The sequence below is a fragment of the Pollicipes pollicipes genome, unplaced genomic scaffold (assembly GCF_011947565.3).
Source record: "Pollicipes pollicipes isolate AB1234 unplaced genomic scaffold, Ppol_2.1 Scaffold_6686;HRSCAF=7923_pilon_pilon_pilon, whole genome shotgun sequence".
Taxonomy (NCBI): Eukaryota; Metazoa; Arthropoda; class Thecostraca; order Pollicipedomorpha; family Pollicipedidae; genus Pollicipes; species Pollicipes pollicipes.
Genome location: NW_023596921.1, coordinates 25348832 through 25363518, shown reverse-complemented (window position 1 = coordinate 25363518; position 14687 = coordinate 25348832). Strand labels below are relative to the sequence as shown.

At 56.3% G+C, this 14687-nt stretch overlaps 1 protein-coding gene across 1 annotated transcript in view; it reads right to left on the bottom strand.

Annotated features, from left to right (window-relative positions):
* Window positions 1-13887, bottom strand: part of LOC119108101 (uncharacterized) — a 14842-nt gene extending 955 nt beyond the window's left edge. Inside the window, exons 1-14 of the mRNA XM_037231678.1 lie at window positions 13668-13887; window positions 10595-10729; window positions 10103-10192; window positions 9601-9819; window positions 8945-9129; window positions 8514-8667; window positions 7982-8130; window positions 7397-7561; window positions 6687-6847; window positions 5017-6082; window positions 3483-4737; window positions 2984-3383; window positions 1914-2032; window positions 1-10 (exon numbers count right to left, since the gene is read on the bottom strand). The exon at window positions 1-10 is cut by the window's left edge and continues 110 nt beyond it. Coding sequence (XP_037087573.1) covers window positions 1-10; window positions 1914-2032; window positions 2984-3383; window positions 3483-4737; window positions 5017-6082; window positions 6687-6847; window positions 7397-7561; window positions 7982-8130; window positions 8514-8667; window positions 8945-9129; window positions 9601-9819; window positions 10103-10192; window positions 10595-10717 — 4096 coding nt within the window. The 5' untranslated portion in view covers window positions 10718-10729; window positions 13668-13887. The remainder of the gene's footprint in view (window positions 11-1913; window positions 2033-2983; window positions 3384-3482; window positions 4738-5016; window positions 6083-6686; window positions 6848-7396; window positions 7562-7981; window positions 8131-8513; window positions 8668-8944; window positions 9130-9600; window positions 9820-10102; window positions 10193-10594; window positions 10730-13667) is intronic.
* Window positions 13888-14687: the final 800 nt, after the last annotated feature.

Here is a 14687-nt window from a genome sequence, read left to right as displayed (position 1 = left end):
AGTCGAAGTTCTGTGGCAGGGCACCGCGTCCAGCTGGTCAGAAGCCGGCTGGCTAGGGTGTACACGCACGCACACACACGACGAGCTCTACGGACCATCGAGCGAAGGGTGACACTGCCATGCGTGCAGGCGCTACAAGCTAACACCAAGCCACAGATAATGGACACAGCCAACACAGAGCAGAGGGGCAGACAGCAGCAGCCCGAAGGCGCACGCCGCCGTTCCTGCCACGAACGATGGCGTGGGTTTGCCAGCAGGCGACCGCGTGGCGCCGGAGACGGCCGGCCTACGTACGGCGATGTGCTGCGGGTAGGTGTCGCGGCTGACGGAGCCGTCATCGAAGCGGATGGTGTAGAGGGTGTCGGCCGTCAGCCGCAGCAGGCGCGCGCGCTGGTAGGCCCCGCCGCGGTGGCACGCCCACACCGGGTCACCGACGGCGGGCGCCGCGTCCTGTGGGCGAGCGGCCGGCGCCGCGTCACCCGGGCCCGCCCGCGACACGCGCCCGGGTCCGAGAGCGATCGACGCACAACACGAACGAACAGATCCGAAATGATGCAGGGAAACGGAGCAGCATACTCAGCGGTATGCGGGGTCGAGCCAGCCACTACACGGAACAACGAGGCCGAGCCGACCAAGCGCCAGCAACAGAAGCGACGAGCATGGGACGTGCCCTTTACGGCGCGCGGCGAGTGTAGGGCGCGGGCCGGCCGTCCGGGCGCCTCGACTCTCGGGGCGGACGGCCGGCCCCGGCCCGCCTCTCTGTGCCAGTGTGGAAAGGAAAGCCGGCGCCAGTCCGCCGACGTCGGCTCAGGGTGCACTGGCGCGTCTCGGCCGCCGCCGCCGCCGCCATCTGGGGTGCTCACCTGGCCGCCGGCGGCGTGCTGGTGGCAAGTGACGCGATACGACGCCGCGCCCGTCTGCCAGCGGAACCGGCAGCCGGCCGCCTGGCCGCAGGTCACGTGCAGCAGCACCGGGCAGCCGGCGCGGCCGCAGCGGACGCCGGCGCCGCGGCTCGACCGGCAGTAGTGGCACCGCTGCCAAGCAGCGGCGAGGCGCGGTCAGAGCGAGACGGTGGTGCGCGGCCAGAGCGAGACGGTGGTGTGCGGCCAGAGCGAGATGGGACGGTGGGCGTGGTCAGAGCAAGACAGGGCGGTGGGCGTGGTCAGAGCGAGACAGGGCGGTGGGCGTGGTCAGAGCGAGACAGGACGGTGGGGCGTGGTCAACTCCAGACGGGCAGCACAGAAACTTCTGAATCAAACATAAACGTGCAGATCAACTGTGAGCAATCGGGCATGTCCAGCAATAAAAAGACTACGATGTGGACCGAAGCTAGAGCAAAAGGTCACCACCATACACATAGATCGTTGCGACGCCTCAGTATACGCACGCAGTACATCACCAGGGTATACCGTTGCTCGCCGGTATACCATCCACAAGAGCCTTACCCGCTGGGGGCTGAAGGTGACGGTGGCGGCGCCGGCGTCCGAGCCGGCCACCACCACGGCCGGCAGGGCGGCAGCGCACACCAGGTGCACGGCCCGGCCGTCCGCGCCCAGGGTCACCGCGCCCGCCCGCAGGCAGCACAGCTGACAGTCGGCGTCCTGTGCCTGCGCGCGCACGCGTCACTGGCGTCAACATGACACGCACGACCGGCGTGCCCAGCCTGCCGCTGACGCGAGCTTGCGCCAGCACACAGGCTGTCCGGCCGAGGTAACGACTGACAGCACGAGAGCACAGCGACAGATGGGTAACGTCACGGAAGCGGCAGCTCAAGTACCATGGCTAAGCCACGTCCTGAGAGACGCCTCACTGCGCCCATTACGCCGCGTCGCAGCACTCCGATCTGGCCGTCTGGACAGGCTCCACTGAGCCGAGGGGTGGGTGTTGGGAGGCCCGGAGGCGCATCCACGTACCGGGTCGGCTCGGCTGCACGGCGGGCACGTCCAGTCGTCCTGCGCCGCGTCCGGCAAACCGCAACAGCGCGGGTGCACGCACACCAGACACAAGCGGCAGACCAGACGGCGCTCCTCCCCTGCCGGCGCCGGCGACACGACGGCGTCAGGGCGCTGCGCGGCACCACACGCGGACAACAGCCCACGCCCCCGAGGGTCAGCTGTCTGAGAGGCACGTCAGTGCTGAGTTCTATAAATGGGTGTGCCACTTATTTTAACACCATGCTCGGTCAGTCAGCTCCATCGACCCACTTGATCACGAAACCGCACCATAGCCATCGATCACAAAACCACACCGAAAATAATCGTGGACAACCTATGTTCTACTTAAGTAAGGTCCACATTAAGGTCCGCCACCTCGGCGCTCTGCACCGCCGGGCGGCCGTACCGTGGCGTTCGGCGGTGTCGCCCTGTCGCCGGCTGGCGCCGCCACCGTCGGTCGGCGGCCACTCCAGCTGACAGACGGCGCAGTACGGCGCCAGCTGGCCCAGCCGCCGGTTGTGGTCGCGCACGGCAGCCGGTCGCGGCGCGCCCAGCGGAGACCAGAGCTGCGCCAGCGGCGCCGCCCAGTCGGCCGACGGCGGCCGCCACGCCCCGTCGGCCGGATCCTGGGCACAGACGGCAGGCGGGCGGTCAGGCAGTCCCACGCGGCGCTACAGACGTACGCGGTATTCAGATCTAGCTAGATGCCATATCAGATCTAGCCAAGAAATGGATGCTAGATGCCACTGTAAGCGAATGCCAGTACGGTTTAGACACGCTCGGAGTTTGTGACCATGCGCAATTGGCGTATGTCAGCTTTTAGTCACGTCTGGCTCTCCAACGAATTAACAACCAAACTCAATTGAAACAAACGGACACAAACAGTAGAGAATTACGTACCTGCATACTATTATTGTCGTGTCCGGGGTCTAGGGCCTGCAGTTCCGTTGCTTGCTGATCCCCCGAGCCGAAAGTCCCCACGTGTTCTCCGTCGCCTCTAGCAGGGGACAGCGTTTGATGTTCGTTCGTCGCTGGCGCGACCGGCTCGCTGGCCTCCGGGCAGCTCCTCCACGACTGTCTGACGGCGCCGCCGCTCCGGCGCCGGGGCGCGCTCCCCTCCAGCTGCATCATGGCCTGGTGGATCAGCTCCAGGCCGGAGACGGACGGCTGGTCTTCCGGCTCGGGTCCGCCCTCCTCCGTCTTCACTACAGCGAGCGGAGCCGCCGCAGGCGCCGCGTCGAGCTGCGACTCGGTGCCGCGGGACATCGCCTCGGTGCCGACGGACGGCGGGTCTGGCGGCGCCGCCGGAGAGTCCGCCGACGACACCTCGGTCTCAGCCCTACTGCTGCTGCTGCTGCCAGAATCCCGTGGCCGCCGCGAGGTGTTGCCACATGTCGTGCTGGCCGGCCGCTGCAACTGGGATAGCAGCTGCTGCAGCAGGCGCGCCCTCTGCGGCGAGAGCGCTGCCATCGGCGGCAGTCCGGCCGGGCCGCTCGGCTCCCGGCCAGGCGTTGGCGGCGGCCGCGGCCGGCAGCGGTACACGCCCACCAGGCCGGCCGGCGTGCGACCAGCCGCGAACCGGGCCGCCAACTCGGCCGGCAGCGGCGTGCGGCGGTCGGCCTCCTCGCGCCCCCCACCCGGCATCGCGCCACTGTCCGGGCTCCGGTCCCAGCTCGTCCGGGCGCCGAAGGTCGGGCCGGTGGGGGCCACCGCGCCAGTCTCCACCGCCGCCGCCGCCACCGGGCTGGGGGTGGTGCCAGCCGGGGTCGACTCGGCCGCCCCGCCAGGGCACGGCCTTGGCTCTGCCGCGACCCTGCCAGGCCTGGGGATCCCCTCGGCTGGCGCCCAGCCAGGGTGAGTCATCCCCTTGACCTCGATCTTGCCGAGACAGGTCATCCCTTCGACCGTGTCCCTGGCCTGAGCCTTGACACGAAGAGTCGTCTCCCCTTCCTTGACCTTGCCAAGATAAGTCATCTCCTCTTCCTTGACCTTGCCAAGATGAGTCGTCTCCTCTTCCTTGACCTTGCCATGGTGGATCATCTCTTCCTCCTTCACAATGCCATCCTGGATCGTCCTTTCCGCCGGGACCTTGCCATCCCGGGTCGTCCCTTCGTCCGGGACCCTGCCATGCCGGGTCGTCCCTTTGTCCGGGACCCTGCCATGCCGGGTCGTCCCTTCGTCCGGGACCCTGCCATCCTGGGCCGTCCCTTCGTCCGCGCCCTGGCCACGCCGGGTGGTGCCCTCGCCCGTTGCCCTGCCATGCTGGCTCGTCCCGTCGTCCTTGATCTCGCCAGTCCGGATCGTCCCTTGGTCCGGGACCTTGCCACGCTGGGTCCTTCCTCCAGCCCCATCCCTGCCTTGCTGGATCGTCTCCCCATCTTTGGCCATCCCATCCTGGGTCTTGCCGTCGCTCGAGTCCCTGTCGCGCTCCGTTTTCACCTCGACCGTGTTCCAACCGGCCAGGATTATCCCGCCGTCCAATGGCCTGCCAGGCTGGGTCGTCCCTTCGACCGGGACCCTGCCAAGCCGGGCAGTCCCCTCGCCCCTGGGGCTGCCAGGACGGAGTGCCTGGGCATCCGACAGGCTGCCACGCCGGATCTCTTCCCCGTCCGCGGCCAGGCCAGTGCGAATTGACCACTCGACCTTCGGGCTGATGAGCGGGGGCATCTCCACCCATGTGGGCGGGCTGGGCGAAGCCGTTTCCCTGTCCGTTGATATGTGTGTGCTGAGGCCCTGCCAGTCCCCGGCCGTGGAGCCAGGGCCTGTCTTCCAGCAGCCCAGGGAGGGGGCGCTCACCGTCCAGCTGCCCGGGCGGTCGCGGTTTAGCGTCTGCCGGTCCGGCGGCCAGCAGGTGCGGCTGCCGCCCGGCCAGCTCGCGCTGCTGCTGGCCGGCGTGAGCGTGCTGCTGGGCTGGCCGGGGCGGCGCGAGGTGTCGCACTGGCTCAGCAGGCGCGCCAGGCCGCGGCGCAGCAGCGGTGGCAGCTGGGGCTCGGCCAGCAGGCGCGCCAGCCGGGCGCGGCGCGCCGCCGGCTGGCCGCGGTGGCCCACCAGCGTCGCCAGCCGGCGCAACAGGCCGGCCGTCAGCCGCCGCCGGCGCGCCAGAGGAGGTGCAACGGTCGCCGACACCGCAGCGCGCACTGGAAGGCCCTCCTGACACCTCCCAGTGCCTGCCGCTAAAAAAGACGGCTGCGCGTGACAGTCGGCGGGGTCGGCCGCCGGCGGAGGCGGCGGCCAGGCGTCGCTGGGCCACGTGCCGTGGGATCCGTTCAGTTGCGCCAGTTGCGTGGACGCCTCGCCAGCGGCGCTCCCGCTCGTAGACGGCGCCGGCCGCCCCGGTGACGACGGCTTCCGTGACTTCTTCGGTATCTTGAACTTCTTCTCGGGTGGCTCCATGCCTGCCTCCTGACGCATCGATTTGAGAATCTCCTGGATGACTGCCTCCTCTTTGAGACGCGATTCCTCCAGCGAGGCGGACGTTTTCGGCTCCTTCTTGACGGCTTTCTTGAGCTCCGAGCTGGCGGCCGGGGCGTCCTCGCCCGGGCGGAATTCCGTACCGGACGCCACCAGCGTGGCCGCCGGTCCGGGTTCGCCAGTGGGCAGCATCACGCTCGCCTTCTCCTGGTCGCGGGCGCGGCGCGCCTCCTCCTCAGCCTGGAGGCGGCGCGCCTCGCGCTCGGCCGCCTCTTGCGCCTCGGCCTCGCGGGCCTGTCGGCGCTGCTCGTCGGTGACGTCCAGCAGCGCCGACAGCTGGTCGGCCGCCTGCTGCAGCGCCAGCTGCAGCTCGGCACTGCCCTCGGCCACGCGTCGCCGTCGCCGCTCCTTCATCATGGCGACCAACCGCTGCCGGAGTGCCGCACCGTCGCCGGTCGGCTCGTAGGTAACGCGGCGCGCGCCCAGCACCAGGTGGCGGCGCCGCGGCGCGCGGCACACCTCGTCTGGCTCGGGGCGCGGCATGTCGCCGGTGCGCAGCCGCTCCAGCGCCACCACCGGGTCATGCAACGGGTCCAGCGGCGCTGCCAGCTCCGCCTCCCAGGCGGTGCGCTTGCGGAAGGGCCGCTCGCCGGCGCGGCGGGGCCTTGGCCGGCCCTCGTCCTCCCAGTCGGGCGGCTCCTCCTCGTCGTCGTCGGCGTCGTCGCCGTCATCCTCGTCTGAGAGAAGAGGACAGTTGTCAGGCGGATTGTGAAGAAGAACGTCATCATACACAGCTGGCCAGGATGAGCGTTACTTTGGAGAACACAGTGAGTTGCCGTCAGACCAGTGTGAGTACAAGAGAGCCCACTGAATCACAAAGCAACAAACATAATCAATTGGACAGCAATCACACCATGAAGCTGACATTTTCCCTGAAACCCTGCTTGCTAGCCATTTGCAATGCCAGATGTTCCCGGACAACGTTGACCAGCTGACTCTAATGACCCCATCACTGCACAGCTTCTGCACTGTGTAATTCCCAAAAGCAAACCTCATAACATGCAAACAAAAAGTACACCGCCAGCTGTATTCATGCCCCATGAGAAATACAAATTCAACATAATCATCTATGTTGAACATTTAATTTAACAATAGTGTGCACAAATTTATTTTTATGTAATCCCGACCGTGAGCTATTAAACAACCTCAAACATTTCAACATGTTTTACCTAAAAGCATAACCGAATCAGAGACACCACTGCTCTGTGTACTCTGGCCCGTCACAATCTCCAGATAGCAGCGGTGTCAGACGGCCGCCGCGCCTCGGGCGCGTGTACTGACCGGACTGGTCGGCGCGGCTGTACAGCGCCTTCATGGCCAGCAGCTGCTGCTCGCTGTCGCCGCCGGCGCCGTCCGCGCCCTTGCGCTTGTGGATGGGGTGCCGCTTGTGCCGCTTCTGCTGCGAGTCGATGAGCGCCGTCACCTTCGCCTGGTCCTCCACACTGGCGAGAGCAAGAGCCGTCAGTGGCCAGCTGACGGGCGGACCGACACCACGCCGCGGGGCCGTGACCACCGCACGCCGGCAGCAAAACAATCGGCCGCTCGAATAAGGGTAGTTCACTCTGCTGTGACACAAGCAGCTGATATGGCACGTCAACAGTGTCGACATAACGTGTCGATAAGGCCAGCAAACTAATGAGATTTGAGGACAGCTTTTATGAAGAAAAACACCTTGTTACACAGAGCCGCGGGGTTGCAGACAGTGCACTGGTTAAGCTACACGGCTGACGCCAGAGATACGGAGCTCCGTTGCTCGCGGTGACCGTTCTTCTGCCAGGGTGAGGAGCAGGCAACCCCACATAGCCTCAGGAGCTGAGCACATTGTAAAGCCCCTGTGACATAGACACTATGCTGCAACCAATCCGTACCAATGCTCAAAATCAAAGTGACTTTCGGCGTGCCCTATGAGCGCGCCTGGGTGTTCGCTATGAGTTCAGCAAGGCAGTCGCCAACCACCAGCCAACAACAGCATGTGCGCGCGAGAGTCTCACTTTTTGTTGCAGAGCACGTCGGCGTGCGTGGGCAGGTTGGCGGGCGTGTTGCGCGAGGGATCCTCCGGGTGGGGGCCGATGTCCTTGCCGGCCAGCCACAGCTCGTACCGCTCCGGCTGGAAGCGCCGCACAAACGTGTCCATGCTGATGCGCACCACGTCCTCCCTGCCGGGCGGGCGGTCCGGGCGTCAGCCGACGGCGGGTGACGGCGGCGGCCGGCAGCATGGCGCGTCGTCGAAGGCGCAGAGTCAGCACAAGTCAGGAGCGCAGTCAGATTATTCACAGGCGGACCTCTGCTGCCACCACAGGCAGGCTTCTGCTGCTGCCACAATTAGATGCAGACTCCACACTTCGCGTTGGGTGAACCATAGCGAAAAACGCCCCATTGCAGAGTTAAATTCCCAGAAGAGTGGATATTTGGAAAGAGAAAGAGAAAGAGGGGGAGAGAAAATCCCAACCTTATCACAAGTAGAAAGCAGATGTCCACAAACAGACAGTCGCAGCATTAGCCTGTAGATGAACACCAACTATGGTCCTCTGTACTTGACCCAGCTTTGTTGGCTTTAGCCCATGGTCTACACTTACTTGCAATGGCAAAGGGTAGCACGTTTGCCATACTCGACCCAGCGCTCTGAGGCGAAGTTGGTTGATTCTGCAATGTTGAAGCCATGATTGAAGCCCGAGTGGTAGCCATAGGGGAAGGTGATCATGATCTCACCCTCCTCCTGCGTGATCTGTGGAGACAGATGGATGTCTTTCATCACCTGAATACCCCAATGGCTGCAGCATCAAACTGTAATGCCAGGTGATCTGTCAATAGTCTGTTGAAAGCCGTTCCATACAACAACACTGAGTTTCACCCTCAATCGCCACAGATGTATATTTGTGGCTCTGGGTCAACATGTGTTCTAGCAACACAAACAGCTGGAATGCTTATCACAAAGCAGGTAGCTTTCTTGTGATCTTCATGAAGAAACAATACATCATATTTAACATCTGCTGCAAATGATGACCACAATGACCATGACCACCGACCACCCTGTCCATTCAGTCACACAGGCATGACTCACTCAGCCTGCAACCATTAATGAGTGCCACCACCCCAATGCCAACGCACCCTGCCAAATGGGATGGAGTACTTCTTAAGTATCTGTGGACTGAGCAGGAACATCTTGTGGCGCAGGAAAGACGGGCACTGTTTCGCCTCGGAGGGGAAGAAGTTGACGGCGAGCCGCTCCAGACGGCGGCCGTGCTCCGGTGGCACCGCGTACCTGCCGGGACGGGGACGGGGGGGGGGGGGGGGGGTCACCAACCTCTGCCACAGACGGAGTCATGCGCAGGGTTGGTGACAAGGGACGACCTCCTCAGGACGACGACATCTGTCGTGATTGGCAGGCACATACAAGATACATCCATGAAGGCAGTTGCTAGTTAACATCACAGGTGCATTGATAATTGAAAGCCACATGATACATATATTGAAAGGCAGCCAAGAACCTCGTGATAAGGAAATGAGCCACAATCAGAAATGCTGTGAAGGGAATTTACCATGACTTTGGGGCACCATAGTGCAGGTAGTTGATACTGTAGAGATCCATGTCCTCTGTGTGCCAGGCAAAAGTAGTTTTCCACATTCCGAAGTAAAGATAGGCAGTGTTGACACCAGCGATGCTGATCCCATAGTCTTCCTCCACATAGTCTAGCACAGTCCCAAGCTTGTTTATGTTCCAAACCTGAAAGCATAATAGAATAAGGTGACATGCTAAAAGACCAAGCACCTCAGCAAAATTGAACATCCTTGCCAAGAGTTCTGCTGTCACCAAATCCATCACCAGACATGCTCTCGAACATTCAGCAGGCAAGTAACTTGTTATAACCTAACCTACCAGCCCTCAATTGTACCACACACCTCAGGAAGCTGTGAATGGAAGTACAAAAAGGGCACACAAATGAGCAATGCATGGCAGCACTACCTGAATCCTAGACCTGTGCAGGAGTCATGAGGCACCATATGCCGCCAGCCAGCGCCGGACATGGTCCGGCGCTGGCTGTTGGCTGCGTCCGCGTCGGACGCCGCCAGCCGCCGCCGGCCGGACGGCGCGCGCTCACACCACCTGGCCACTCACATCCCAGCCAGGGTCAGTGAGCGAGTCGCGCGCGCTCGCCGACCGGACAGCGCGGGCTCGCGCCATCCCGCTACTCACATCACAGTCCGGGTCGGTGAGCGAGCCGCACACGTCCGCCGCGTAGATGGGCGACACATAGGTGATGTTCTTCCAGTAGCGGCGCTCCAGGTCCTCGAAGCTGTCGTGTGGCGGCGTCTGGTAGGTGGGGCTGTTGGCCAGCCTGTGGTATTCCTGCACATTCATGGCACTCTTCTGAACATTGATCTGAGTGTAGGACCCCAGCCTCCCTGTCACCACCTGCACGTGAAAATGGCCAGTTAACCACATGGCGGATGGTGGCAGGCGAGCTGCACGAAATGAAGCAGGCGAAAACACCACAGCTTGCACCAAAATGCATCTTACGAAGTTAATCTGTGTTGAAAGGTATAAATGCATAGATGAATCATCAATAAAGAATGAATTGACAAGCATCCAACCACATGCTTGCCTGGACAATTGCCCAAACCCATTCCCCATGGAAAGCACAAAACACTTAAGAGAACCTTTGTAGCTGTGCACTTGAAGACTTATCAGTAGTTACCTGACATATTGGGTTTTTGATAACAATGTTTCCAATCTCATTGATGTCTAGTCCTCCTTTTCTTGGAACCCAGTCTTTTGGTGGAATGATCTGCAACATTTGCTGTGTTAGTCTCTTTTACCTTATACTCCCAAGACTACAATGCTGGATGGCACATCATGTGATGACTTATACACATTACAAAATGGCACATTTGTGTAAGACTTATCCAAAACCTGGAAGGCACATCACATGATGACTTATACACATTACAAAATGGCACATTTGTGTAAGACTTGTCCAAAACCTGGAAGGCACATCACATGATGGCTTATACACATTACAAAATGGCACATTTGTGTAAGACTTGTCCAAAACAGTAATTTCAGCTTTAATATCAGTCACATATCAACTTGAATACAGATGGCCAAAGCCAGTAACCTATTCAGCACACACAAAAAAGTGGGTAGATGGTTCCTTGGTAGACCAAACAAAAAAGAACGCAGTACCCACCTTTGCAACTCCAGCTTTGTGGGCACCTTGAGATTCTATATATTTAATGTACTTTGCAAAATCCTTGAACTCGTCATAAGTGGGTCGAAAGACCATTATCTGTGGAGCTCCTCTGGATGCCATTTTTTCTTTCACCTGGAAGCATCATTTCAAACATTATTGCCATTGGAATCCATTCCCTGCAAAGATTTATTTCACTTTTCTGTGTGAACAATCTCCTTTAAGCCAAAACAAATGCTCCCAAGCTTATGCTCATCAAATGAAACATGCCAAGGGGCATATCTATATATTTTATAAATATTACTACTCTGCCATGAGTGTGCATCCATGACAGCAAGTAATGCACCTTTTCAACTCTATATGCTGGAAATAGTACAAGTGAGATCAAACCTTGTTCAGAGTTAAGGCAAGTTAAGAAGAAGAAGCTGGGAAACAGCCAGACAGGTTTAGGAGAAGGGTTTGTTAGGACAAAAACATCAAAGAATTGCAACAAAAATTATAACATTTCGCAATATCAGTTAAAGTGCAACAAAATCCATTAATACCTTGCATTATCTGCCGGAGTCAGCAGAAAGACTGACTCTGATCCCTTTTGGCCGGCCTGCAGGGGTCTGTCCCGCATTGTAGTTCTTGCGCTGGGTCAGTAAATCGGCTAAGAGTGCTGCCTGCCTCTATTGTTTGGGTGGGACATGCAGGGCCTTGTGTCTTGACCAGGAGTGGGAAGGTGGAGGGCATGGATGTTAAGCTGTCTTTAAAACCAGTTAGCTGGTGTAGCATGAGTAGCGTGACCGTGGTGGGGCATGAGTAGTGTGGTTGTGGTGGAGCATGACTAGGTGGCAATCTGTGACATGTTCATTTGCATTTTTTTGTGCACCATTTTTGTCTGGCTGTGTGTATCGTTTTGGAGGGTGTACAAGCCCAGTGTGAAGTCGCGCTCCATTTTGGAGAGTGTATAAGCCTGATGTGTAATAACCCTCCATTTTGGAGGGTGTATACACAGAGCCTCTCATAAATTGTAAACCAATGTACATGCACGTCTTCCATAGTAAGGAGAATGACACTGTGTTGTTTCAGTGTACAGTGTTTAATACTGATGTTTCCTTTCATTTAAAGTGCTTTTACATGAATTGCTGTATCTGAAAAGTCATGCTTTTGTTGAGCACTGCTCCTTGTACTTTCATCCCCCAAAGATAACCTACATAAAGCTGTTATGACCCACAGTACTTGGACAATTTTGTGCCCTGCTACCAGGAAATATTTTGACATTCCAACACTGCTTAGGAAGGAAGCACTTAAGAAGGTAAAAAATTTAAGAATTGCAAGCAGCCAACCTTTAATGGTCCTTGGCAATCACTGAGACCAGCTATAGCACTGTCATCTGCTGCCAAAGAATGTCCTCTAGTGCCAGCTGTCAATGCATTGCACTTACTTGGGTTATTTGGTTCTCACTGGAAGGAATTATTTTAATGTTTTTCTTTCCCCATGAGCCAAAACCAAATTTCAGATATTGTAAGTAATTCAAAAATATTCACAGCTTTGGTTACATCTCTTCAAGAAAATTTCAAAGCATATAAAAAATATTTTGCATGCTAAATGGAAATGACGGGGAGATCATGCGTGACAAATTTTGGCATAACTGTTTGATCACATTACCAGATCAGAAACATCAATATGTAAAACTAGTTGCTTTGACAAGCCAAGTATACAAAATAGATATGCCTGAATAGGCTGTCAGCATAAACCACCCCATTCAGACCCTTCATTGACTCATGAATGCTACTTATGGCATTCAGTAACACATCCTCCTATGAGGCCATGACAAAAGCCATGATGGCCTCCTTCAGCTTATACAGACTAGGGAACTTCTGGTGGACAGATGGGCATACTTCCTAACTAGGCACTCAAGGTGCAGCTTTCCACACTTGTGTAAGGGGAGTTTGGTGGCTACTTGTGCTTTCCAAGAGGTGGCAGCATCAAGTAAGGAACTCATGTCACATCCAGCTATACAAAGCCATCACTTTTGGTGTTGCATGCAAACAGGATGACATATTATTGAAAATTGATGCCTAAGAAATAAATGGCATAAGAATTTGATATCTATCTACAAACCAATGCATTTATAAAGTATCATTTTAACCATCAGAAAAATTGGCAAAAACACAAGCAAAACTTACATAATACATGCTTTAGACAGTGCTTAATCACACCACAATGTTACCAGTGCTCACTCAGACTAGAATGCAGTTGGACATTTGGCCATGGGTGATTTTTGACCTTACATATTTGCTGCACTCTGGCAAAACCATGCCAAGTGCATTAAAAACCCTTGACTTTGAAAATGTTTCAGGACTACTGCTGGCTTGTTTAGACTTCTCAGAAACTGGGCTTCTTACCCAGTGTACTCATAAATTGTGCTTCCAGTTTGCACAGCCAGAAACCACTAGCCTTATGTTATCCTTAAGTGTTATGCCTAAACCCTTGCTGCCATGTGCTACATGCAAGTTCACCATGCCCTTCAAATAACTCAATGACAGGAATAACACCTTTCAATAATAACACAGCTAAGAAACACCTTGCCAAGCTGGGATTGGGTATTGCCAAAAGTTAAGACATTGGCAGAAATTTCTTAAGCTCAAGCTGGCTTAAAATGCTCAAAGATGACACAAGCTGGCCAAATTGCAAACTTCCACATCATAATCACTTGGCAGAGGTCAGTTCACCATGCTGATATCGAGTGGTACATTAATGCTGACAACCAATCTTCTTTTAAACAAAAGATACTGCTAGGGAACACACAAAAAACTTATGGCACATGAAAAACAAATTTGGACAATAAACTCCGGTTCTTAAATTCACAGGAAACAGAACGCAAAATAAATGATCGCGCTACGTTCGTTCGCGGTGCACATGAATCGTCGCATTCCAAAACACTACAAACAAAAATGGCGGCGGCACTGCGGAATGCCAACAATATTCTACGACGATTTTTCTTTTCTGATCACAGTACACCAGACTGAAGTATTTCAAAGCATATTATGCAGGAAAGTGGCAAAAACAGCTTCAATGTGCTCACCGCCACGCAGACCCCGACGTGAAAAATGGCATCCAGTCGTCAGTCGCCGCAGCTCAAGGCTGAACGCCGAACTATTCTAAGTTGGTGACCTGTCTTGATGTTCTATCACTACACCATCATTGCCGGCACGATTTCCTCCCTGTAACCTCGTCGCGAATTAACACGAATCGTCCGAGTCAATCTCATATCGCGGAACGACGCTCACATCCACATGACGAAACCTGACTGCTGAAATAGTGACGGTATCACGTTTTACACCAGATATTTATTTCCCTGCTCTTCATTGTATACTTGAAAACCCTGCTGTTGGTAAATATAACACAAAGTGTAATAAAATATTGAGATAAGATAAGCAATGATGCTGTTCCTTTGGACAGAAGAACTTTTCAAAAAAGTTAAATCCCTAAGAAGAGTGCATAACAAACAGCAGTATGCATTCCATCGCGTCATCAGATAAGTACTTTTTTGTTGGTGATTTACTTACATTTGCTATATCATTTTGAGTACGTTAATTGTAAGCTCAAAAACACAAGACGCGAAATGATTTGCCATTTGATAGAGATGAACAGGAGCTATTTCGTCAATAACATACTTACGACGTTCGCCTCGGGGTATATATAGGCCTAGCCGAGGGGCTACGCGCAGAGAGATGATGGCGTGCATCACGATGAACATAAACACTTTGCTACCCTGCTCCGGTTGGGTGGTAACCCTAAGTCTGTCTCCTTAACAACAAAGGAGGGGTAAGGTCGTCCTTTGATCGAGACCACTATGCATGTATGTGAGCTGCAAAGTGTCATGTGTCCCAGTCAGACTCCACAAGGGTCCCGCGTGAACTGCCCATGTGAGACCCAATTGGCTGTCCATAACATGGCCACATGGGACCGAAGTGGGCAGCCCGAATTGGCACCATGTGCCTGCCCATCTCACATCCAAATTAGTTTCAGTTGGGCATGTTGGCTAGGTAATCAGTATCCGGACAAATAACGAAACGTATTAACCGAAGGTCTTTTTGCCGAA